This window comes from Triturus cristatus, chromosome 4_2 (assembly GCF_964204655.1).
Source record: "Triturus cristatus chromosome 4_2, aTriCri1.1, whole genome shotgun sequence".
Taxonomy (NCBI): domain Eukaryota; kingdom Metazoa; phylum Chordata; class Amphibia; order Caudata; family Salamandridae; genus Triturus; species Triturus cristatus.
In genome coordinates this window covers 71,774,279-71,798,090 of record NC_140586.1, presented here as the reverse complement: position 1 = coordinate 71,798,090, position 23,812 = coordinate 71,774,279, and the positions used below count along the sequence as shown (strand labels likewise).

The 23,812-nt window shown below is 48.1% G+C and overlaps 1 protein-coding gene across 2 annotated transcripts in view; it reads left to right on the top strand.

Annotated features, from left to right (window-relative positions):
- ECSIT (ECSIT signaling integrator) overlaps positions 1-23,812 on the top strand; it is a 126,096-nt gene that overhangs the window by 32,228 nt on the left and 70,056 nt on the right. For both annotated transcript variants that reach the window (XM_085600573.1, XM_085600574.1), the window contains 3 exons: positions 1,156-1,300; positions 3,893-4,316; positions 16,908-17,131. In XM_085600573.1, coding sequence (XP_085456699.1) covers positions 1,181-1,300; positions 3,893-4,316; positions 16,908-17,131 — 768 coding nt within the window. In that variant the 5' untranslated portion in view covers positions 1,156-1,180. The remainder of the gene's footprint in view (positions 1-1,155; positions 1,301-3,892; positions 4,317-16,907; positions 17,132-23,812) is intronic.

Genomic DNA, 23,812 nt, shown 5'->3' with positions numbered 1-23,812 from the left:
TTGGTCATACACCCTTTCCTTGCTTTATGGAATATCTTTTAGAACTTATGCTACTGCTGGGATATTTTTTAACCAAAAAAATAAAATAAACATTTGCATTTGCTACGCCAATAGCTCAAAGTTTCACTAATGTGAGACATATTGCATTTCAAATGCTTGTCTATATGAATATCTCATCCACTGGCTGAGAGGAGTTGCACGATGAAAGCTGATAAGAAGCAGAGTGAGAGACCTTTAAGATGATGGAGGGTCCGGAATGGGGTCCAGATGTTTGCTGACATTGGCGGGGATGACCTCTGAGATTGTCCTGCCTGTTGCTTCTTTGTTGTGAAGGTTGTATAATAATATTAAGGCACCCTGTGCTGCACATTCATTTGTTAAAAATTGGACATATTGCATCATCATATTTAGCAGTGCAGTGGTTATGTCAGAAAGAAATTAAAGCAAGGTCTTACCTCTCCAGTCTCCACTTCCTGGACTTGCCGTGTTCCACATTGCCTGATTGGCTTGTTCAAAGGTTCTTGGCAAGGTGCATCACAGTTAGTCAGCCAGTGGTATTGTGTGGTAGGATGGTGCACTTCATCCAACAGTGTTGGATGACGTACAGACCTTCAACTGAACAGTGAAGTGTGCACAATGTCAGTGATTGCCTAATGAGTAGAAGGCGTTAAGGCACAGGCTCCCAGCTTTGGACATTTGGTGTCTCAGGAACCTTATCTTTGGTTTTAGTGGCAGAGAGGAGTCTGTACTCCAGGTAGGGCAGACAGCACACTGATACTGAGGAAGCACAATTTAGAACAACCAGTGGAAGGTGCCAATTCTGGAGTAAGCATTCCAGCACCATGGCATGCCTGAGCCTAATGTTGCTTGCTTATCAGACTAATTTACTATCTGCTTCACACCTGTCGCTGGGCCATGGTGTCACTGTCTGTCAACACCCCTTGCAAAAAGTGTCTGGGCCTCAAAAGTAATCGACTGTGCTCAGCACCAGCAAACATTAGCTTGCATTAAGCACTATGGGGGCTAGCGTGTGTCTCTGATCTATTAACAAGTGCTTATGTTTCTTGCCATCTTGGTCTGAACGATGCTGGTGAAGTATTCTGCAGCAATGCAACGGTCACTCTGCAGGATCCAACCTTTATTTATTTTTCCTAGGTGCTCTTGAAGACAGACACTTGGGATGAAGTGTTTCCGGGAGCTGCTCCTGATTGGCCGACTGCCCCAAGCCACATCTTATATCCAGCCTATGGTGTTAAGGCAGGAGAAGGTGTTGCTAAAGAACAGGTTGTTTACTACCAAGGTAAGACACATAACAGGCCTCTTCTAGCTACTTGTGCATAATTTTGCCACTAACTTGACTCAAATGAGTAAAAAGCAGCTGACTAGACCGAGAAGGAGGACTATGCAAAACCACCAACCTGCATGACTTTAAGCTTCTGTACTGGCCTGGTTCCTTGAGGTTTGTGGTCCCTACTTCTGCATAGCACCTACAAGATATATGAAAAGTGGTGCAGAATTATATGTCTTATAAAGATTGAGGAAGCTCTCAACTGACCCTAACAGGGTATCACCAGGACAGGTCCAGGAGTTGTGCCCACGTGTGATTGTAGCTTTTGTCAAGCAATTGTGTATCAGTATGGTATTTCTATACGCAAACCTAGCTAAAAGGCAGAGGGAATTATATTAAAAATCTTTTTTTCCGTCCTATTTGATTCGTGAAGATTAGAAATACAAGCCTTGCAGCAATATGAGGGAGCTGATCCCTTGAACAGAGACAACAGCTACAATCTTGGAGCGGATGCTTTTCTTGCCACTCATTAGACGTTCGATCATAGAGACCATACAGATGGGATATTCTGACAATTGCCTCTCCAGGCAGAACTTTAATTTAAGTGTTCATTCTCGAGGCAAACAGTGGTGGGTTCTGCACTTAAAAAGTTTCGAGGCTCTGATAGGAAACCTTAATTTTAGGTTAGGGCTGCTGCTTTCCACTTGGACTACTAAGTGTGAACCCTGGTTTACCTAATATAGTATAAAACCATGAGGCTGCTTGGTATGCCTGCATGCAGTGTTTGGAGGAAGCTGTTCCTCTCAGTTTAGTTAGAGAAAGGTGCAGTCACTTGGTACATGTGGTATGTGTTTAGGGGTAGGTGTAGTATTTACAATCACGTTAACGTCTTTATAATCACACAATGCTTGTAGTGCTTTCACAGCAAGCATGCAGAACAAACAGTGTGTGGTAATGGTTGTATATAGAGCTTGGTATGTTTACAGCCACCGTGCATACGATTTACACAGAGGACAATGTGAGTGTGGTGTGTTTGTTCGTTTACATAGTGCATGTGGTGTAGACAGTAGCATCCAGTACATAATGCGTGTTTTTCAGGTTGCAAAAAGTGTGTAGTATTATTTAAAATGATAAACAGTGCAGATGGTATGTACTGTGGCATAGAAGGTACACCCTTTGTGTACATTCACATGGAGTCACATCGTGTTTACAGTGGCATGCAGTGCACTTGGTGTGCAACTGTTCCAAAAAGTGAATGAATACATTTTGCAGTGCGCACAGCTGCTCCGTTAGAAGCGTCATGGCGCTGCAGTAAGTGATCATTCCTAAGCCAATCTCTACCTAAAAAGGAAGGTTTTCAGAAATGGAGCGCCCTTCCCTTTTGACTCTGTGAATCCTGGGAATAATCAATAAACCCTGGTTAGTAGAGCAAAGTGATCTGGGGAAAACATACTTCAGAGATCTGCCTCTTAGGTAAACTGGGCTCTTTTTATGCAGTGCTCTATGCGTGATCATTAAGTCCTTAAAACGTAATTCTTTTGTCCACTGGAAACCAATGCAGATGCTTCAGGTATGAGGAGATAGACTTCCATCCAGGTAGGTTGAGAATCAGACTTGCAGCTGCATTCTTAACCACCTGCAGCTTGCAGGTGAGGGTTACTGGTACTCCTAGGTAAAGGGCGTTCACATAGTCCAACCTTGAGGTGACCAAAATGTGTTCTATTGTTTTGCGAGTGGAAACTGGGAGGACTTTGAGGATCTTTCTTAAAGATTTTAATAGGGCAGAGCAAGAGGCCGTAAGAGCTTGAATCTGGAGTTTGTAAGAGAGTACTCCATCATGTTTGATCCCCAAATACCTCACAAAGTGGATGGGAGATCTTCAGCTACCATCAGTGTAACTCAGTTGAAAGTATAGTGTTAAAAATACTATTTCAGACTTCTCTGAATGTAATTTTAAACATCTGCGGTGCAGCCATCTTGCCATTGCATCAAGGCAGCCCTGAAATCTTTCCGCTACAACTGTGTCTGCATGATGGAATGAGTGCATCAGTTGAGTGTCATCAGCATATGACAGAATTTTCAGACCGCAGGTTTCTAGCACTTTCTCCGGGAGTGGGGGGGGGGTGGGGGGGGTCATATATATTAAGGAGAATGAGCCTTGCAGCCGATCCCTGTAGGACACCATCTTTCAGACCTTTAAAGATAGATGTAAACGGAAGAAGATCTACTGCTTACCATCTATCAGATCAAAGTGATTGCAACCATTGTCTGGCTAAGCCAAATATGCCTGGCTTTTTGTAGTGCTAGTCCAAATGGTGTGCACAGTGAACAAAGTGTATGCCAGCTGGGGACGTTAGTCCATTCATGTAAGGTACATGCAATATTTCCAGCAGCATGTAATATTTATTTACAGTTACATAGAGTGTACATGGTTTGGTTACCCTGATAAATAGCGCATGCCGGGCGTAGTGAGTCATAGAATGCACTTTGTGTTTACCCTCTGTGTTGAGCAGCTCTGATGCATACAGTGCCCATAGTGCAGCTCATGTGCACCTAGTTCATGTGGTGTTTTTGGTTAACATATCCTTGACCACTGTTTTTCAGACTCTAGATCAGGAGGCTAAACGAAGCTTCCATTGCAGTGCCTGCGTCTCCAGCTTGAGATCAATACCATCACCAGAGCAGAAGGATAAGAAGGGAGATACTGGCAGCAGCTCCTTAGTCACCTATGAAGATCTATTCGAGAAAGCCAGCCACCTCTCTAGGAGCAAGGCTACCTTTGCCCAGGTACTTGATGTTTTCTGCAAGAAGGACATCCGACGACGTGGCCATGTGGAGTTTATCTACGCTGCCCTCAAGAAGATGCCTGAGTTTGGCGTTGAACGAGACATTGCTGTCTACAACAAACTGCTAGATGTGTTCCCTAAGGAGGTGTTTGTGGCCCGAAACTTCATCCAGCGGATGTTCAACCACTACCCGCGGCAGCAAGAGTGTGCGATTGAAGTGCTGGAGCAGATGGAGTCTAATGGTAAGGGCTGTAGCCTTATATAGAGTTCTTTGGGATGAGAAGATGTGAAAGATACTTCCCCACACCATTCGTGGTCTACCTTACCTACATGGAGCAAGTCTTCCAGTGGTTTACCACCCTTGTAGGCATCACTGACCAGTAGCCAGATACCAGTATGATTTGTCATTTTCAGGATGGTGGATCTCAAGTGGAACATACATGTAGGTGGGATGATTGCATGATTGGCCCTATCTAACATCAGCAAATGGCTGTTCTAAGGGACTTTTCCCTTCTCACATTTTTCAGTAATGACCTTAGCTGTGCCTTCAAACACACAGTGGAAACTCTGCTTGCTTCAGCAGACTACTCCTGTATGTTTCTAGTGGGCTGAACCTCAGTTTGAACAAGTTGTATGTTGCGACTAGAATTGGAAAGCTCTAAGTTTGAAACTGGGGAACAGTTAATATTACACTTCTATTCAAATGTTAATGTGACTGAATGAGGGATCAGTGGGTAGAGAGGTTGACGGGTTTCGATAAAACAGCATGTAAACTGTGAGAAGGAAGATGGCAGAAAACCAAACAAGCAAAGTCTAGAAACTGAGTAAGTGACAAAGTAGGGGTGTTAACAGAAACTAGAAATGAGATACACTTTGCCAGGCAGCAGAGGTTGAATGGTAGGTTAAGCATAATAATTAACAGTATACTAGTCTATGAAGGAAGAACTCTTCAGAGTGTAGGAAATCCCAATTTGTTATCTCCTTCAAAAGTTAAGTAAATTCAGCAGGTTCTTTACTAATCACCTCATCCTCAGGCTTCACTGAGCAGCTGCACAGCTGCAATTGAAATCCATATGTAGAACCTCCCACAAGTGCAAGAACTCAGACTATGTCACTCTCAGCAAAGTTTCAAGCAATGTCAGACTGGAAGATGCCACACACCGCTTTCAGAGGGACACCATACCAAAGAGCAAAGACAGACATGGAGGGCCTGTAGGGTATGAGGGCATGTTACCAGACAATCGAAGAAGACCTGCCACCGGTCTACATAGGGAGAGATGGATACCAGGCTGGCGAGTCACAAATGTAGGTTGTTGGAAACAGCCCACTCCCACTCCGCAGGGTGGTGGTGGACCTTCCCGACACAACGGGGTAGCTTGGCTCGAGTGGTCAGGAAACAGGCGCAGTGCTAAGCATACAATATACCCATACAATAACCATGCGTGCATCCGTTCCAAAAACGACCCTACACCGTAAAAATTATGAAAATATGTTTCTTTATCTTTCTTCTCTTAGTTGCTGATTGGGAAAATAAATAACAATCACAATATATACATTTTTAAATATAGCAGGTCAAATAAATATTGGCTGTTTGCTGAAATAAATAGGGGTGATTATAAATAACAGGGCATAAATACAAGTGCAATATATACAGTCAATTAAATACTTTGAGGTAATAAATACTGTATCAATAAATACTGTCCCAATAAATACTGTACACCAGCAAGTCCTGTGGACCTAGAAATTCAGTGCAGCAATAAATAGATGAGAACTTAATAAATACAGTAACCCCACTAAATAATTAGAAGTATACAGTACACTTTGTGAATCAGATGACACTTCACTACTGAAGGGCTGAATTGGCCCAGGCACAGCTTGTAGGGAGTGAAAGGCTTGAGGGGTACTACTCCCTGGCTGAGGCAAAGGCTGAGGCCTAAACTGAGGTAGATCAAAAAGGGGGGAAATTCCAATGCCCTGGCTTCCCTCTCCACAGAACCTCTCTAGGTTAGTCCCAGTTCACCCCAGGCACAGTCAGGTGGGTTTCAGCTCCTCCCTAGCCCCTTAGAGTAGTCTCTCAGGTCTCCACAGGGCCTTAGGCGCCCTCTACTCCACTTACTGCCCTTTTCTGATGCTCCGACGCCGCTGGAGTCGTGTCGACGCCGTGAGGCGGTTCCGGTTCGGTCTCGGCGGCCTCAGCACAATGTCAGTTCTATGACGACGCCGGTAGGCGGTTCCGGTCCGATGTCGGTGGCCTCGGTTCGACCTCTACCTTCGATTCGACGGCGTCGGGCAGTCTCCACACGATGTCGACTTCGGGCGGCTCCGGTCCGATGGCGCACTCGGCTCCGATGACGTCGGCCGGCCTGGCCTCGCTGTCGACTTCCGGCGACTCCGGGGTGCGATCCTCACCCCCGACCTCCGGTGCTCCTCCTCACAGGCTCCGGGCGACTCCGGAGTGCGATCCTCACTCCCGACCTCCGGTGCTCCTCTACCTCGGTCTCCGACGACTCCGGAGGGCGGACTTCACCCTTCCGATGACGCCGCTCGCTCGACCTTGGTTCACCTCCTTCTCGACCCTTGGTATTCCACTCGACCTCCGCCGGCGCCCTCTTACGACCTCAGGCGGCTCCGGGTACGACGTCTGCTACCTCAGTCAGCGCCGCTTCTCCACCTCGGGCTCCAGGTCTTCGGCTACTCGACGCCAGGCTCCAGGGAAACCAACTCTCAGGTCAGAATCTTGTTATCTTCTTGGTTCTAAGGCCTGTTCCTGCTGTCCAGGTCCTTAGGATGGTTTTCTTCTTTCTTCTTCCCACACAGGGCTATAGGCTGGGATCCATCAGCTGGGACAAGTATCAAGGGTGGGTTTATGGACCCCACTCCAGGCACAAGTTTCCACCCCTGCTGCTTCACTCCTTCCTCCTTCACTCTTGTGCTCCTCTCTCTTCACCAGTCAGGTGCCAACTGCCAGCTCCAACTGCCAACTGCCTCTCTTATCCTCCCAACATTCTAAACGGTTTCCAACTGTCACACAGTTCTGGAATCTCCTGGAAGGTTCTGGAAGGTGCTGGTAGGTTCCAGTGGATGCTGGTGATGTCATGGGAGGCCACCATTTTGTGCTTCAGGCCCTCAGACAGAAGTTTCAGGGGTAGCTAAAATGGCTCCCTGAATCTGTAGCAACACTAAAAAGTCTGGTGGTTCCCAATAAAAAGGAAAAAGTCAAACAGGGTTTGAGGCAAAAGTGGGACAAAATAAATAATGATGAGGAGGGACCACCCAAAGGGCTGACAGGTCTAACACGCGTCCCCCCCAGCTGAAAGTGGGGAGAGCTACCCAACCCCTTGGGAGTTCTTATCACTAAGGCGGAAATACCTTGAGAGACCGTCTGCATTGGCGTGGTCCACTCCAGGCCGATGTTCCACCTGAAAGTCCATCCCCTGTAGGGAAATAGACCACCTCAACAACTTGGGATTCTCCCCCTTCATTTGCATCAGCCAACGAAGGGGTCGGTGGTCGGTCTGAACTAGGAAGTGCGAGCCAAACAGGTATGGCCGCAACTTCTTCAGAGCCCATACCACTGCAAAGGCTTCACGCTCTATTGCACTCCACTTCTGTTCCCTGGGAAGTAGTCTCCTGGATAGGAAGACCACGGGTTGATCCAGACCCTCTTCGTTGAGCTGCGATAACACTGCCCCAATGCCATGTTCTGATGCATCTGTCTGGACAATGAACTCCTTGGAAAAGTCTGGGGCCCTTAAGACCGGGGCCTCGCACATGGCTTTCTTCAATTTCTCAAAGGCTTGCTGACAAGCCTCCGTCCAGACTACCCGTCGAGGTTGTTTCTTGGACGTGAGCTCCGTGAGAGGGGCTACGATGGTACCGTACCCCTTCACGAAGCGGCGATAGTAACCCGTGAGGCCCAAAAATGCTCGGACCTCAGTCTGTGTCTTGGGGGGTTCCCAGGCCATGATGGCCTCGATCTTCGCCTGGAGGGGTTGCACCGTTCCCCTACCCACCAAGTGTCCAAGGTACACTACCGACCCCTGCCCGATCTGGCACTTGCTGGCCTTGATCGTCAATCCAGCTTGTCTCAGGGCCTGGAGAACAGCTTGCAGGTGACGCAAGTGATCCTCCCAGCTGTTACTGAAGACGGCTATGTCATCCAGATAAGCAGCAGAGAAACTCTCCATCCCGGTGAGGATCTGGTTTACCAGGCGCTGAAACGTGGCAGGTGCGTTCTTGAGCCCAAAGGGCATCACACAGAACTGGTAGTGGCCATTGGGCGTGGAGAAGGCTGACCTTTCCCTTGCTCCATCAGTCAACGAGATCTGCCAGTACCCCGAAGTAAGGTCAAAGGTACTTAGATATTGGGCAGCTCCCAGCCGGTCAATCAATTCATCCGCCCTAGGGATCGGATGAGCATCAGTCCTTGTCACTGAATTCAGTCCCCGGTAGTCCACACAGAACCTCAGTTCTGGTTGGGCACCCGGTGGTGCAGCTTTTGGTACTAGCACCACCGGACTGGACCAGGGGCTGCTAGAAGGTTCAACCACTCCTAGCTCCAGCATCTTAGTGACTTCACTGTGAATGCTGGCCTTCACCTTGTCAGACATCCGGTAGATCTTGGACTTCACAGGTGGGCTGTCTCCTGTGTCCACGTCATGGACGCACAGGTGAGTCCTACCTGGGACAAGGGAGAACAACGAAGAGTACTGCCCCAGGACCTGGCGACAGTCCTCCTGCTGTTCAGGAGTTAGAGATGGGGAGAGAATCACTCCCTCCACCGACCCATCCTTTTCTTGAGACGCAAACAGATCAGGGAGAGGCTCGCTTTCCACGTCCTCTCCTCCATCAGTCACCATCATCAAGATGACTTCGGGCCTCTCGTGGTGGGGTTTGAGGCGGTTGGCATGCAGCACCCGCAGGGGCTGACGAGGGGTCTTCAGGTCCACCAAGTAGGTAGCCTTACCCTTCTTCTCCAACACCTCAAAGGGTCCTGACCAGCGATCCTGGAGGGCACTAAGCTCTCCTGGTTCGATCACCCACACCTTCTGGCCAGGCTCCAACTCCACCGGGTGAGCGTTGTGGTCATACCACGCCTTCATCACTGCTTGGCTGGCTTCCAAGTTGTCAGAAGCTTGCTTCCACAACTTAGCCATTTGGCTCCGGAAGGCCAGCATGTAGCTCACCACATCCTGGGGGAGCTTTCTGGGAGTTCTTTCCCATCCGTCTCTCACCAGGTTAAGAGGTCCACGTACAGGGTGCCCATACAGAAGCTCGAAGGGGCTGAAGCCCACTCCCTTCTGTGGCACTTCCCTGTAAGAAAAAAGTAAACAGGGTAGGAGGACGTCCCATTTCCTCCGCAGGCTTTCAGGCAGACTTCTGATCATGCCTTTTAAGGTTTTGTTAAACCTTTCCACCAGACCATTGGTCTGGGGGTGGTAAGGAGTTGTGAACCGGTAGGTCACTCCACACTCCTTCCACATTGCCCGCATATATGCTGACATGAAGTTGGTCCCCCTGTCGGACACAACTTCCTTGGGAAAACCCACTCGGGTAAAGATTCCCATCAGGGCCCTTGCCACAACAGGTGCTGTTATGGTCCTCAGAGGTATTGCCTCTGGGTACCGTGTGGCATGATCCACCAGAACCAGGATAAACCTGTGACCAGCTGTAGTCGGTGGATCTAATGGACCCACAATGTCGATGCCCACCCTTTCAAAGGGGGTGCTAACGACAGGAAGTGGTTCCAGGGGAGCTTTCAGCTTCACCCCTGTTTTCCCACTGGCTTGGCAAGACACACATGTCCGGCAGTAGGTATCGGACGACACTTTCATCTGAGGCCAATAAAAGTGTGGGACAAGACGGGCGAAGGTCTTGTCTTGCCCCAGGTGTCCTGCCAAGGGGATCTCGTGAGCCAACTCTAACAGGAAGGCTCGAAAACGTTGAGGTACTACCAAGGCTCGTGACGATCCATGTAGGGGTGCCTTGGGTTCACTGTAGAGGAGGCCATCCTCCCAGTAGACACTGTAGTTCCCTTCAACGTTCCCTGCTGCCTGGGCTTCGGCCTGTCGCCTCAGCCCCTCAAGGGTAGGGCACTCCCTCTGGCCCTGGCAGAATTCCTCCCTGGACGGGCCTCCCTCCACGTGCCACTCGGCCGGGATGGGTAAGTCCTCCAGGTTGGTAACGTCCCCCTCCGCAGACTCCTGGTCCACCACCTCCGGTGGCCTATCCGTCCTACGGGGTGGAGACGCCGAGGCAGGCTCCTCCTGTCCTCGGTTCTTCCCTTGACTGGCAGCTGGCTGGGCCTTTGTTCCAGGCTCCAGCCGGAATGAACTCCCTCTTCGGGTAGTCTCGGACCTTGTGCTAACACAGGCCCAGTCAGGTGTACCCAGCATCTCGGTATGAGTCCGGTATTCCACCTCCTTCCAAGCGTTGTGCTCCATGTCATTGCCCAGCAGACAATCGACTGGCACGGCAGGGCTTACGGCAACTCGAAGTGAACCTGCAACCCCCCCCCATTCAAAGGGAACCTCAGCCACGGGATAGTGACCGGTTCTGCCGTCAGCCATCGCGGCTGGGTGGAGTACATCGGGAATGACTTGCTCTGGAGACACCAGTTGGCTACGTACCATAGTCATACTGGCTCCTGTGTCTCTCAGAGCCTCCCCTCTTTGGCCGTTGATGGTGATCCACTGCCCATACTTTGCAGTATTTGCGGGCACCTGGATCTTAGGAACCATCTCCCGTTCTCCCAGGGACACTAAAGTGACACCCGCCCACTCCCTTCCCTTAGTTAAGGGCATCTCCTCCCCGAGCACTACACTAGCTACTCCGGGGGGCTTTCCTCCAGTGGGAGGGGGTGAGCGTTTCTGACACTTCGGATCTCCTTTATAGTGTCCAACGCCACCGCACTCGTAGCAATGGACAACCCTTGGCTGCTGACTCTGGCCAGGATTAGGGTTTCTGGGTGGGTTAGCCTTAGAGGTGAATCCTGTTCCCTTCCCTTGGAAGTTATTTTGGGGGCCTTTGGAGTACTCCTTTTTCTTTTCCCCTCCTTCTTTCTTTTGGGGGGCGCCCTGTCCGGCCTTTTGAGTATCCCCTCCAGTCCCCCTTGTGGACACCCGGGTACTAGCCCAAATGTCCGCCTCCTCAGCAAGCTTCCGGGGGCTGGTCAGCTTGCTATCCACCAGGTGTTGCCGCAGTTCAGGGAAACATTTCTCGAGTAGGTGTTCCTTCAGTACCAGGTCAAACAGCTCCTCGTAGTTCCTGACTTCACTGCCCTGAATCCAACCTTCCAGTGCCTTCTTTGCATAGTCCAGGAAGTCCACCCAATTCTGTGTGCCCAGTTTGTGACTACCCCTGAACTTCTGCCTGTACTTTTCAGGTGTTAGTCCAAACTTTCTGATGAGCGCCAGTTTCATGGTGGGGTAGTGGGTCTGCTCATCCTCTTCGAGGGCCAATAAAGCATCCCTACCAGCTGGAGGCATGTACTTATACAATCCCCCTCCCCAGTACTTCACTGGAACCCCATGGGCCCTCAACGAGACCTCATAGGCTGCTAGCCACTTGGCGATGTCGTCACCCGCCCCATAGCTAGCTACTATGTCCTTTGGCAGGTAAGGTTTGGATTCCCTGGTGGACTCTTGGATTTGGCTGCCACCATTAGGAACAGTTGGTGCCCCAATTCTGAGGATCTGAAGCTCTATCTCCTTCAGTCTTATCTCATGAGCCATCCTCTCTTTCTCCGTCTCATGAGCCAACCTCTGTTCCTCCTTCTCCTTCTCCAGCTTTGCTAAATCCAATGTGAGCTGTCTTTTCTCTCTCCGATCTGCTAACTCCACGCTGGATAAGCCCCCACTAGAGGCACGGCTGCCCCCCCTAGAAAGTGTCCTGGGCCCTGCTAACATGTTCCCCACCTCAGGTTGGTACATCTCAGCCCCCTCGGGGTCAGGCTCTCCATCCCTGTCTTCCTCCTCAGCCTTGCCTTCCCTGCGTGCCTCCCCCCAAGCCCTTAAGCTGGTTTGAAGTGCACCCTTCTTTGCTCCTGGGGGACAGTACACCCCCTCTCGCTGGCAAAACTCCCTGAGTTGGGCCACAGTGTATGTTTCTAAATCTTCAAGAACAAACTCCATCTTGCCCACCCAGGTTAGAGGATAGGTTTTGTGCAGTAACAATGTAGGGTGGTACCTTTAGTAATACCTCCTCCCACCACCAGAGTAAATTTGGAAAAAACAAAAACCCACAATTTGGAAGGCCGCTGTGAGAAAACTCCCGGTGTAGGCCTATGGACTACCCACAGTTATTGTTGAGTATATGTAGGCACAGCTCTATCCCACCACTGACACCAATTTATGTTGGAAACAGCCCACTCCCACTCCGCAGGGTGGTGGTGGACCTTCCCGACACAACGGGGTAGCTTGGCTCGAGTGGTCAGGAAACAGGCGCAGTGCTAAGCATACAATATACCCATACAATAACCATGCGTGCATCCGTTCCAAAAACGACCCTACACCGTAAAAATTATGAAAATATGTTTCTTTATCTTTCTTCTCTTAGTTGCTGATTGGGAAAATAAATAACAATCACAATATATACATTTTTAAATATAGCAGGTCAAATAAATATTGGCTGTTTGCTGAAATAAATAGGGGTGATTATAAATAACAGGGCATAAATACAAGTGCAATATATACAGTCAATTAAATACTTTGAGGTAATAAATACTGTATCAATAAATACTGTCCCAATAAATACTGTACACCAGCAAGTCCTGTGGACCTAGAAATTCAGTGCAGCAATAAATAGATGAGAACTTAATAAATACAGTAACCCCACTAAATAATTAGAAGTATACAGTACACTTTGTGAATCAGATGACACTTCACTACTGAAGGGCTGAATTGGCCCAGGCACAGCTTGTAGGGAGTGAAAGGCTTGAGGGGTACTACTCCCTGGCTGAGGCAAAGGCTGAGGCCTAAACTGAGGTAGATCAAAAAGGGGGGAAATTCCAATGCCCTGGCTTCCCTCTCCACAGAACCTCTCTAGGTTAGTCCCAGTTCACCCCAGGCACAGTCAGGTGGGTTTCAGCTCCTCCCTAGCCCCTTAGAGTAGTCTCTCAGGTCTCCACAGGGCCTTAGGCGCCCTCTACTCCACTTACTGCCCTTTTCTGATGCTCCGACGCCGCTGGAGTCGTGTCGACGCCGTGAGGCGGTTCCGGTTCGGTCTCGGCGGCCTCGGCACAATGTCAGTTCTATGACGACGCCGGTAGGCGGTTCCGGTCCGATGTCGGTGGCCTCGGTTCGACCTCTACCTTCGATTCGACGGCGTCGGGCAGTCTCCACACGATGTCGACTTCGGGCGGCTCCGGTCCGATGGCGCACTCGGCTCCGATGACGTCGGCCGGCCTGGCCTCGCTGTCGACTTCCGGCGACTCCGGGGTGCGATCCTCACCCCCGACCTCCGGTGCTCCTCCTCACAGGCTCCGGGCGACTCCGGAGTGCGATCCTCACTCCCGACCTCCGGTGCTCCTCTACCTCGGTCTCCGACGACTCCGGAGGGCGGACTTCACCCTTCCGATGACGCCGCTCGCTCGACCTCGGTTCACCTCCTTCTCGACCCTTGGTATTCCACTCGACCTCCGCCGGCGCCCTCTTACGACCTCAGGCGGCTCCGGGTACGACGTCTGCTACCTCAGTCAGCGCCGCTTCTCCACCTCGGGCTCCAGGTCTTCGGCTACTCGACGCCAGGCTCCAGGGAAACCAACTCTCAGGTCAGAATCTTGTTATCTTCTTGGTTCTAAGGCCTGTTCCTGCTGTCCAGGTCCTTAGGATGGTTTTCTTCTTTCTTCTTCCCACACAGGGCTATAGGCTGGGATCCATCAGCTGGGACAAGTATCAAGGGTGGGTTTATGGACCCCACTCCAGGCACAAGTTTCCACCCCTGCTGCTTCACTCCTTCCTCCTTCACTCTTGTGCTCCTCTCTCTTCACCAGTCAGGTGCCAACTGCCAGCTCCAACTGCCAACTGCCTCTCTTATCCTCCCAACATTCTAAACGGTTTCCAACTGTCACACAGTTCTGGAATCTCCTGGAAGGTTCTGGAAGGTGCTGGTAGGTTCCAGTGGATGCTGGTGATGTCATGGGAGGCCACCATTTTGTGCTTCAGGCCCTCAGACAGAAGTTTCAGGGGTAGCTAAAATGGCTCCCTGAATCTGTAGCAACACTAAAAAGTCTGGTGGTTCCCAATAAAAAGGAAAAAGTCAAACAGGGTTTGAGGCAAAAGTGGGACAAAATAAATAATGATGAGGAGGGACCACCCAAAGGGCTGACAGGTCTAACATAGGTCCTGCTATAAATAAGGATAAAGAAATCCAGAGAAGAGGCTGAGTATTGAGCATGAAGGCAGTGAAAGGGGCTTTACTAGGCAGAAGAGTGGAGCTGAAGGACGTCTGGTGAAAGAATATCACCGTAAAATATGGCAGTGACTGAGCCTACTGCATGTGGGGGTGTCGTCCCCAGTTGGCAAAGGTGATGGTCGGGATACTAGGCAACAGAGGCAGAGATGCAAGCTGGAGTGGCACTAAGTGGAACGGGTGTGCCCAGACCTGGGTCCAGTGAAAACTGTCACTGGAACCAAGTTATACCAGGTTGATAAGCCCTAAGTAGGAAAACCAGTTATGTGTTGCTTGTGTTTGTGTCATGGAGGACCTTGCATGGCCGCCCATGGTCAGATGGAGAATGGGATGTGGTTTTAGCGGGGCCTGTCAACATACCACGAAACTCTCGCTTTAAATTGATCCAGACGTTTGTACTGCACCGCGCCTACCTATCCCCAGACATCATAGTCAAATATTTTGGAGATAATACAGCTGCCTGTCCGCAATGTAAGCTTCATGGTGCGGATCTGTTACATATGCTCTGGTCCTGCACAGCGCTGGTGTTGTATTGGCGGAGGGTCACGGCTCTCCTAGAGCAATGCACCGGCGTGCTGGGTCAGCATACTTGGGAGATGTGTATATTAGGCCTCTATAAGCGGAATAGGCAGAATAGGATATCCTCCCGCTTTCGAGACTTAGCCTATATTACTGCGAAGCGCCTGATCACCAAGAACTGGAAAAGAGGAGAAGCCCCTGTCGCCATTAGCTGGGAGAAGTCATTTCTTAACTGGGCACGAGCAGAGAGTGTGGCGTTACACAGAGAAGAGACTGCAGGTCTCCGCAAGTTTCCAGCAGCCCAGCCTTGGGATACGTTGCTGCATAGCTTCACACAACACAGCAGCGCAGATGGTCAGCCCCCGCACACGCCCTCCACCAATACGAACCCTTAAGCTTTGTGCGCTAGCAGCTTGCCACATAGATAACAATTGTGCGTAATGCAAGGATATTGTCCTTGGCGATAATTACCTGTTTTTCCTTTGTTGGCCTGTAGAACGTGCCGTGTGACTGAGGGTACCGACTGGTGCATTTTGGGTTCATTATACCCTATGGTTCTTGTTGGGGTGGGGAAGGGGTGGATAATTGGAAATCAGCAATAACTTACCGGGATGCCCGGGGGCTAAGATTTGAAGGCTACTTTTGCGTTACAGTTGTCTTATTCATTGTTTCTTTTTCCTTCTGTTGAGGTTGCCGTTTTTATTTTATTTTATTTTGTTTGTGTTTTGGATTCTTTATTGGCACCCGATATGGTATGTACATATAGCTTCATGGCGAGATTAGTACAACTCACTACCAGCATCCACCAATGTTGCCCACCACTGGGGTTCAGTCCACTATGCTGATTTTTGATATTTAAACTCTCCTCATGTGCGAGGCTGTGGGTGCTGCGTCGGCGTTGGCATCCCATGTGGCCAAGCTGAACCTGATGGACTATGTCATAAGAGGTGATCTGTCATCCATTCCTTAACATCACCATTGCATGGTAAACTGCGGGCATCTTTGGAACTGAACGTTTGATCAATCGTTGGGTGTACCTGTTGTACTCACTTCCAGCAATATCTGATGAAAGCCCTGTACGGTTTGTCATACTGGTTACCCATGCTGTTGTACCATACCATGTACCTATTCATTTGATCGCTACTAACTATGCTGATTATTGAAAAATGGAAAAATAACAAACTGTCAATAAAGATATTAAAAAAAAATAAAAAAAAATGGAGGACCTTGCATGGCAGTTCAGGCTGGACTGTTCCCACTGGAGCGCAGGATCAAGACTGATTTCCATGTAGCTGGTTCCAAACTGACATGGCATGGTGTGCAAATTAACAATTGATTGGGATGCTGCCCGAGTAATTGGCAGTGGCTTAGGTTAATTCTTTTCTTTCGATAACTTTATTTCGGACACAACAAACCATAAAAGTACAGAGTAAAATACACACAAACACTATGTTACAGAGAATAAATAACATGCACCAAATCAAAATCAATCACAATCATATATATACACCTACATTACAAATTTAAATAGGTTAATTCAAGTATTCCATCCATCTATTTTTTGTATAATTTAGATGGCGTTGATAGACATGATACAGACAACAAACTGCAAGGCTAGCTGCAGGAAAAGGCAGTAGAGGCAGGTCAGAATTGGTATTAGCGGCAAGTCTAGGCATCAAGCTGGAACTTTAGGACAGCCTAAGTTTAAGGAACACATTACCAAGGACCGGAGTTACATGCTATAAGTGATTGAAGGGATTTCAGGGTGCAGAAGATAGAACAAAAGGGTAAGCTGGCAGTGAGGATCAGGATGCCAGTAAGCATAAGCAGGCCGAATGTAGGTTACATAGTAAAGCGCAGCGTTATAGGCTAAAAAAAGATTATATTTTTTTGTCTCCTTACAGGAATCCTTCCCAACAAGGATACCAAGTTCTTGCTCCTGCAGATCTTCGGTGACCGGAGCCACCCCATCCGCAAATACCAGAGGCTCATGTACTGGTTTCCACGATTCAAGCATGTTAATCCCAACCCACTGCCAGCCAACCTACCCCAGGACCCTCTGGATCTCGCTAGGCTGAGTCTGCAGAGGATCTCTGCTGACCCCGACGCACGAAGTACAGTTTACCAGGTAACCATACAGGCTCCTGCCCAGTTATGCGGGGAAGGAATCACTATGGGGTTTAAAGCATGGTATGTTAGCTCAGTGGCTTGAATATTGGCTTCAGAAATCTGTCTAAGCTATAGGCAAAGGATTAAATCCTGGCAATATAGCACAGTTTGTTAATGGTGGTCACTTACATTTTGACTCCATATTGTCAGCTAGCTTGAGATCTACATCTCATTTACCGTTGTTCGACAATTAGGCACATGTAAAGGCCCCCACTAGAAGTGTAGTGGAATTCCTTTCAGCACTGAATACTTTTCTCTTCTTCCACTTAACATTGATGGAAGGCACCAACCTGGAGCACTGTCTAACGATTGTACTTTCAGCAGGAAGCACCATGGCATTGATAATTCCTTTGCATGTACCAGACAAATACAATGCAGTATACCACCCTTCTTACTTAGAACAGTGCGTAATACAGGACCTATCAAAGACGGGATACATACCGTACAAGGCAATTGCAGAACACAACACATCCTGTTCCGTGCACAGGACATAGCACATTTCTCAAAACACAAGAACCTCCCACCATACACAGGACTCGGACACCACACAGCTCCTATCCTTTGAGGGCACATTATAAGTTCCAGCTTACTTAGCACAGTACAAAACATAACAACATACACTCCCCATGAAACCACTTCCTTCTATAAGCACTGCAAACGTTCTTAGAACATTCTAGTCAATTTAATAGACATGCCATTCGATGACTAGAAGATTATTTGAGACGGTCAAGAGTTCTCTGGGGCGATCTATGCAAATGAAACCACCCTCACTCGTTAACGTTAACCTCTCCAGATTGCCAATTCCATCAGCAGTACCACAACTTTTGCAGTGTTGAGCAGGAGCCTGGAATATGTACCATACGTCAAATTCAAATGTGCTTGATATTTGAAGAGTTCTCCATTCATTATAAGAAACCCATATACAGTAGCTCCTGTGAAGATAAAGCAAAACATATGCAGCAAAGAGACGTGACTTTGAGAATGGTATGCACACACTAAAGCACACACTGATATACCATTTTTGTGTAAAAGGTTTTCTTATTACAAATGGAGGGCTGTTTAAAATAGCAAGCAAATTTTAGTTTGACATGACACATATTCCAGGCTAGATTTCTGGTGCAATTAAAACCTATTCATGATAACGGCACCAGATACACCAGAAATGTAATCTGGTGCTATGGTCCAGGTGTACTAAAAATTGAATGGAAATAACACACAGACTTTTTGTGGCCGATCTTTAACTTTACAATGCATAGTATGTACTAATATGTTGAATCGCAAAGTCTCCAGTCACATGGGGTTGCAGAACGATCTGCCTAATGTATATTATGAGGGAGGTCGCTACTTATGACTCCAGTGATTGGCTACAAAATAGGCATGGTGGTCTTTATAGGACAAAAGCTCACCCGCCACAGTGTTGCATTCACAAATTAGAATTTTCATTTATTATGGTACTGGGTCTGTGGTCTAGGCTTCTGACACCATTCACAAGGGGCAGGTGGCCATTGAGAACCATCCCAGATCGGGCAAGATGGCGGCCGCTTAGAAGGCTGTTAGCGGTGCTAGTAGGCTATCGAGGGTTGTGCTCATGATCTGAAACCCATGTAAGGACGAAAAGACCGAAGAGACGGAAAATCACCCAACTTAATTACTGGAACCCCCTCTCTATTCCCCCATGCGATATCCTCGCAAGAAAATCTGGTCAGTTTGGTCTAGAGTCCTGCTCCAAGCAGTTAGACAATTCACCGAGAAATACCTGACCTGGCTGTTGTATCAGAGGCCGAGAAGGGGTCTGTTGATGGCTGCTAAGGTGGCGGCGAGCTCCGTAGCCATCAAGGCGGCGGTAGCCGCTCGAAAGGCTCGGGGCAAAATGGCAATGAATCCAGCGGCATCTGTACAGTCCCCTGGCCGCCCGCAGCAGATCCTCTCACCTGATCCGCCGGCACTGAGGAGAGGAAGAGGCGGAGCAATCGGCAAGAACCGCCCGGCTGGTCCGTCCGTAGTGGAGCTTCTCCGGCGTACGACGGAAACCAAGGCTGGAGTAGCGGCTGGGGTAGCGGTAGCAAGTAAGGACGGCGAAGCCGAGAAAGACGGCGTCCGGGGGCAGAACAAGGTGGTGAGTTGGGAAGACAATCGGGAGGAGATCCAGAGCGGCCCAGGCGCAGACGGTACTGTCTCGATTCATGCAAAGGAAAGGGAGGTCGATGAGGATATCCCCCCCCCCCCCACACCCCACACCCCCTCGGTTGATATTGGAGATGAGGGGAATGCCATAGCAGCACTATTAGAGGAGAACGCTGCTGGTGAAGCAGGGAATCCCCCTCTAGCCTCCCCTGAAGGGTTGGCGGCTGATGAGGCAGTAAACATGACCAAACTAGACAAAAAAGGGGGAATATTGATGGCAATAATTGCAGACAGATCAAGGCTAGTAAAACAGGCAAAGCAGGGATGGCTCGGGAAGATGAGAGCCAAAAAAGAGGACTACCGATGAATTCTAACTTGGAACTGAGTGAAGCGACTGTGTCAACAGAATCACTAGATAAATCTAAAGCTAAACTAGAAAAGGAACCCGGCGATTGTTTTTTCTCTGTCTCAGAGGGGGCGGAGTGGTCTGATGAGGTCCTGAGTACATCACCTGGAGCTACTAGCTCAGAATTAGACTCTGTAGACAGTGATGTAGATCACCCCTCGACAGCTAAAAAATCTTCTGCAAAAAGTGCTATACAAAGTCGGGGGAAGAAAAATTTGAAATGTATTCATCTGCTGCTCCGCTAACAGGTTCACTCCTGAGCAAATCATCACTGGAGACTAATGGGATCAATGAGACATCCCCTACACTGGATATAATTCACCAAGCTATCCTTGCGCATAGGGAAGAAACACGCCAAGATAGCCGGAAAACCCAGGCAGCTATGAGGAAAATGCAGGGGGTTGTCAGGAAGCTTTCTAAAACATGCTTCAATATAGGAGAGAGAGTGACAAATCTTGAAGAAAGAATTGTGGCAACGGAAACAGAAACGGCAAGCGCCGCAGCCCTGGTGGAGGCCCAAGGATCACAAATTATAGATATCCAGTGGAAGCTAGAAGAATTCGAAAATATGCAAAGGAGGAATAACCTCAGGGTGCTGGGGGTTCAGTAGGGCTTGGAGGGTTCTGATGCTAGGGCGTATATAATTGACCTTTTTAAGGCTGCCTTCCCTGAACTTTCCGAGTGGAATTGGGCAGTAGAAATACAAAGAGCGCTTCGCACTCCCTTTAAACTACGAGCACCAGCAAAGGAGGGGGATAGACCGCGGGCTATATTAGTATTCTTTGGTAATTTCCTCCTCCGGCAAGCAATTTCAGATAAAGCCAGGCCAGATGCTAAAAGATCAAGCGGAGGAGTCTCATTCTTTGTGCGGCCGGACTTCTGTCATCCAACGGTAGAAAGGCGTTGGAGGCTGAGACAGCTCGTAAAACCTTTTCAGGAAAAAAGTCTCCAGGCCTATCTTGTCAACCCGGCACAACTTAAAGTCATTAATCAAGGGCTCACGCGGTATTTCTCATCAGAAATAAAAGCCAAAGAGTATCTGGACTCCCTGGACAAATAAAGTGGTCTTGGTCTATCTAACAATGGGGGTGGGTGAAAGAAGAGAAAAAGAAGGGAAAGGAAAGGGAATGTATGTATTGCTGGATATAAAAGGACATAAAAAGATTTGGGTGTAGGGGGTAAGGAGGGGGCAGGGGAAATGTCATATCCGAATCTTAGGGTACTGCATAAGAAGTGGTTCTGGTTCTGTGATTTTTGATATATGTAAGGGTTTAATGTAATTCTTTAATGCTGGATTTTATAGGACCCTGGCCTCTAGCATCGCATGCATCACATGCACAGACTTACGGTCTGAGCGCCTCATTCGGGTGGTGGGACAATATGAGGTTGGGGGGTCAGGGGGGGTTGCATGTTGCAGGGAAGGGAGAAAAGGGGGTAAAAATTAAAAAGAAAAATACCTGGTGTCATCTCTTTGTATGGTTTAAGTTTTTTAGTGTAAAATATTCGGTTGGGCTGAGACAAAGGAGACTGGTTAATTTAACAAATAATAATGGGGAAGCTTAAGATTTGCTCAGTTAATATCGGGGGCTTGAATGATCGGAATAAGAGACAAAGTCTTGGGCAATTTGTTAGGTCAAATCAGATAGATGTAATTTGTCTACAGGAGACTCATTTACCTTGGGCTAGGAAGCATCTGTTAAGTATAAGAGGTTTCAATCTGTTGGCTTGTTCCTCACAGACATCTACTGTCAGAGGTGTGGCAATACTGGCTAAATCGATTGTGGGAGGGGCTAGACTCCAACGGACAGATGCCTTAGGTAGGTGAGCACTGGTGGAACTCGAGCTGGGATTTACACTATGCACAATCTATGGCTCTAATCAGGATGAACCCGAACTATTTGACCGATTGGAGGTAGAATTAGCAAATTGGCCAGACCCTTTTGTTGTGTGCAGAGATTTTAATCTCTCTGCGGACTTAACAGATGTCATCAATAATGCTGGCTATATAGGCCGTAAGCCTAAGGTATTTCGTGCATTGTGCTCCCTAATTAAATCATATGGGTTGGCTGATGTTTGGGGGGGTAAAGTACCGAACGATCCAGGATTCACGTATTTTTCTTGTCCTTTCAGGAAGTATACCAAACTGGATTATTTTCTTATCTCTGCAACAGAATTGAAGAGAGTCGATATCAAAAAATTACCAAAAGTGATCTCCGATCATAGTCCTCTAATTATGGAGTATGATATAGATACTCTAAATAAGGGCCATTCAAGATGGACCCTTGAAAGGAGATTATTAGCAGATCCCAAATTTGTAGAGCATGTAAGGATTTGGACTCAAAATTATTATGACATGAACCGGTATAGTACATCCAGAAATATGGCCTGGGACTCCTTCAAATCAGCTTTGAGGGGGGAGACGATTAGTTTTTCCGCTAGGTTAAGGAAGCAGGTTAAGGAAGAGAATGAGAGATTAGTGGGCCGATTGGCAGAGGCAGAAGAACTGCATATGTTGGATATTGCTCATGGGATGGAGGCCGTCGAAAGTCAACAGAAGATCCTCATCATTAAAGCAGAAATACATAAATGGATAGCTCTGAAAAATGCCGAAGAATATCAGATTTACAGGGGCAAGATGTATGACACCGGAGAGCAGGCAGGCAAACTTTTAGCACTTAGGATCAGGCAGGCTCGGAGCAGGAATTTGATAACCAATATACGAGAGGGGGATCAGGACCACACTGAGCCCGATGATATTCTGAAGGTTTTTCAGAATTTTTATCAAAAATTATATAAGGAGGAGATTAGAGCGGATATCTCTAGTTTAGAGTTTGAAGATACAGGCCCACAGCTAGCTAAGGAGGATATAGTAGTGTTGGATAATGATTTCGCAATAGGGGAAGTTGTGGAAGCATTACAAGGTTTATCAACAGGGAAAGCTGCGGGGCCGGACGGTATCCCGATTGAGCTATACAAATGCTTACAGGAAGTGATAGACCATCTGTTGTTGGATCTATTTAATGGTAAATTCTGCTCTGGGGAAATCCCAGGGTCCTGGAAAGAAACCAACATTGTGGTGTTTCATAAACAGGGCAAGCCCAAAGAAAATGCTGGTTCGTATCGTCCAATATCCCTCATAAATACGGACACTAAGATCTACGCTAAGGTCCTGGCTAAAAGGTTGGGGGGGGGAGTCATTGGCGGTCTGGTCTCCCCGTGGCAGCATGGGTTTATTCCAGGCCGAGGGACAACAGATCACATTAGGCGGGCTATTACCTTGTTCGATGTGCATGCTGTCACGGGGGGACGGATGGCCATGATCCTCTTGGACGCAGAAAAGGCCTTCGATCGTGTCACTTGGAAGTATTTGTGGGGGATATTGGAGCGAAGGGGTTTTGGCCCTAAAATTTTGGGAGCCATCAAAGCTATGTATTCAGATCCCAAGGCCAGAATCCAGCTGATGGAAGGAAGTTCAGAAAAAGTTTCTATCTCACGGGGACACGGCAGGGATGCCCCTGCTCACCAATCCTCTTCACTCTATATATTGATCCGCTTGTACGCAGAATACTAGGATGTAAGGATGTCAAGCCAATAGTTTGTAAGGGGTATGAAACTAAACTGCTGGCTTACGCGGATGACTTAGCCATAATCACCCCAGAACCAGAGGCGGCTCTGATGGCTATCACAGGGATAGCCACGGAGTTTGGACGATGCTCGGGATACCTCCTTAACGAAAGCAAGACCCAGATAATGTATACCAAGAATATTGGAAGGCACGATGAAAGATACTCGGACTCAGTCGTTTATCTAGGGGTTAGGATAAGTTCCGCCACTGATAAAATTATTAAAGATAATTTTACCCCGCTAATAACATCAATTGCGGCAGATTTAAAAAGAATAGATGCTATACACCTGTCTTTAATAGGGAGAGCTAATGTGCTTAAAATGACTATGCTTCCTAAAATATTGTATCTCTTTCGCTCGGATGTATGACGTTACAACGCACACTTTTACAACGCATGCACTTACAACGCATTTTTTACAACGCAAAATCCATTACAACGCACTACACTTACAACGCATGACACTACAACGCATTTTTAAAAACTA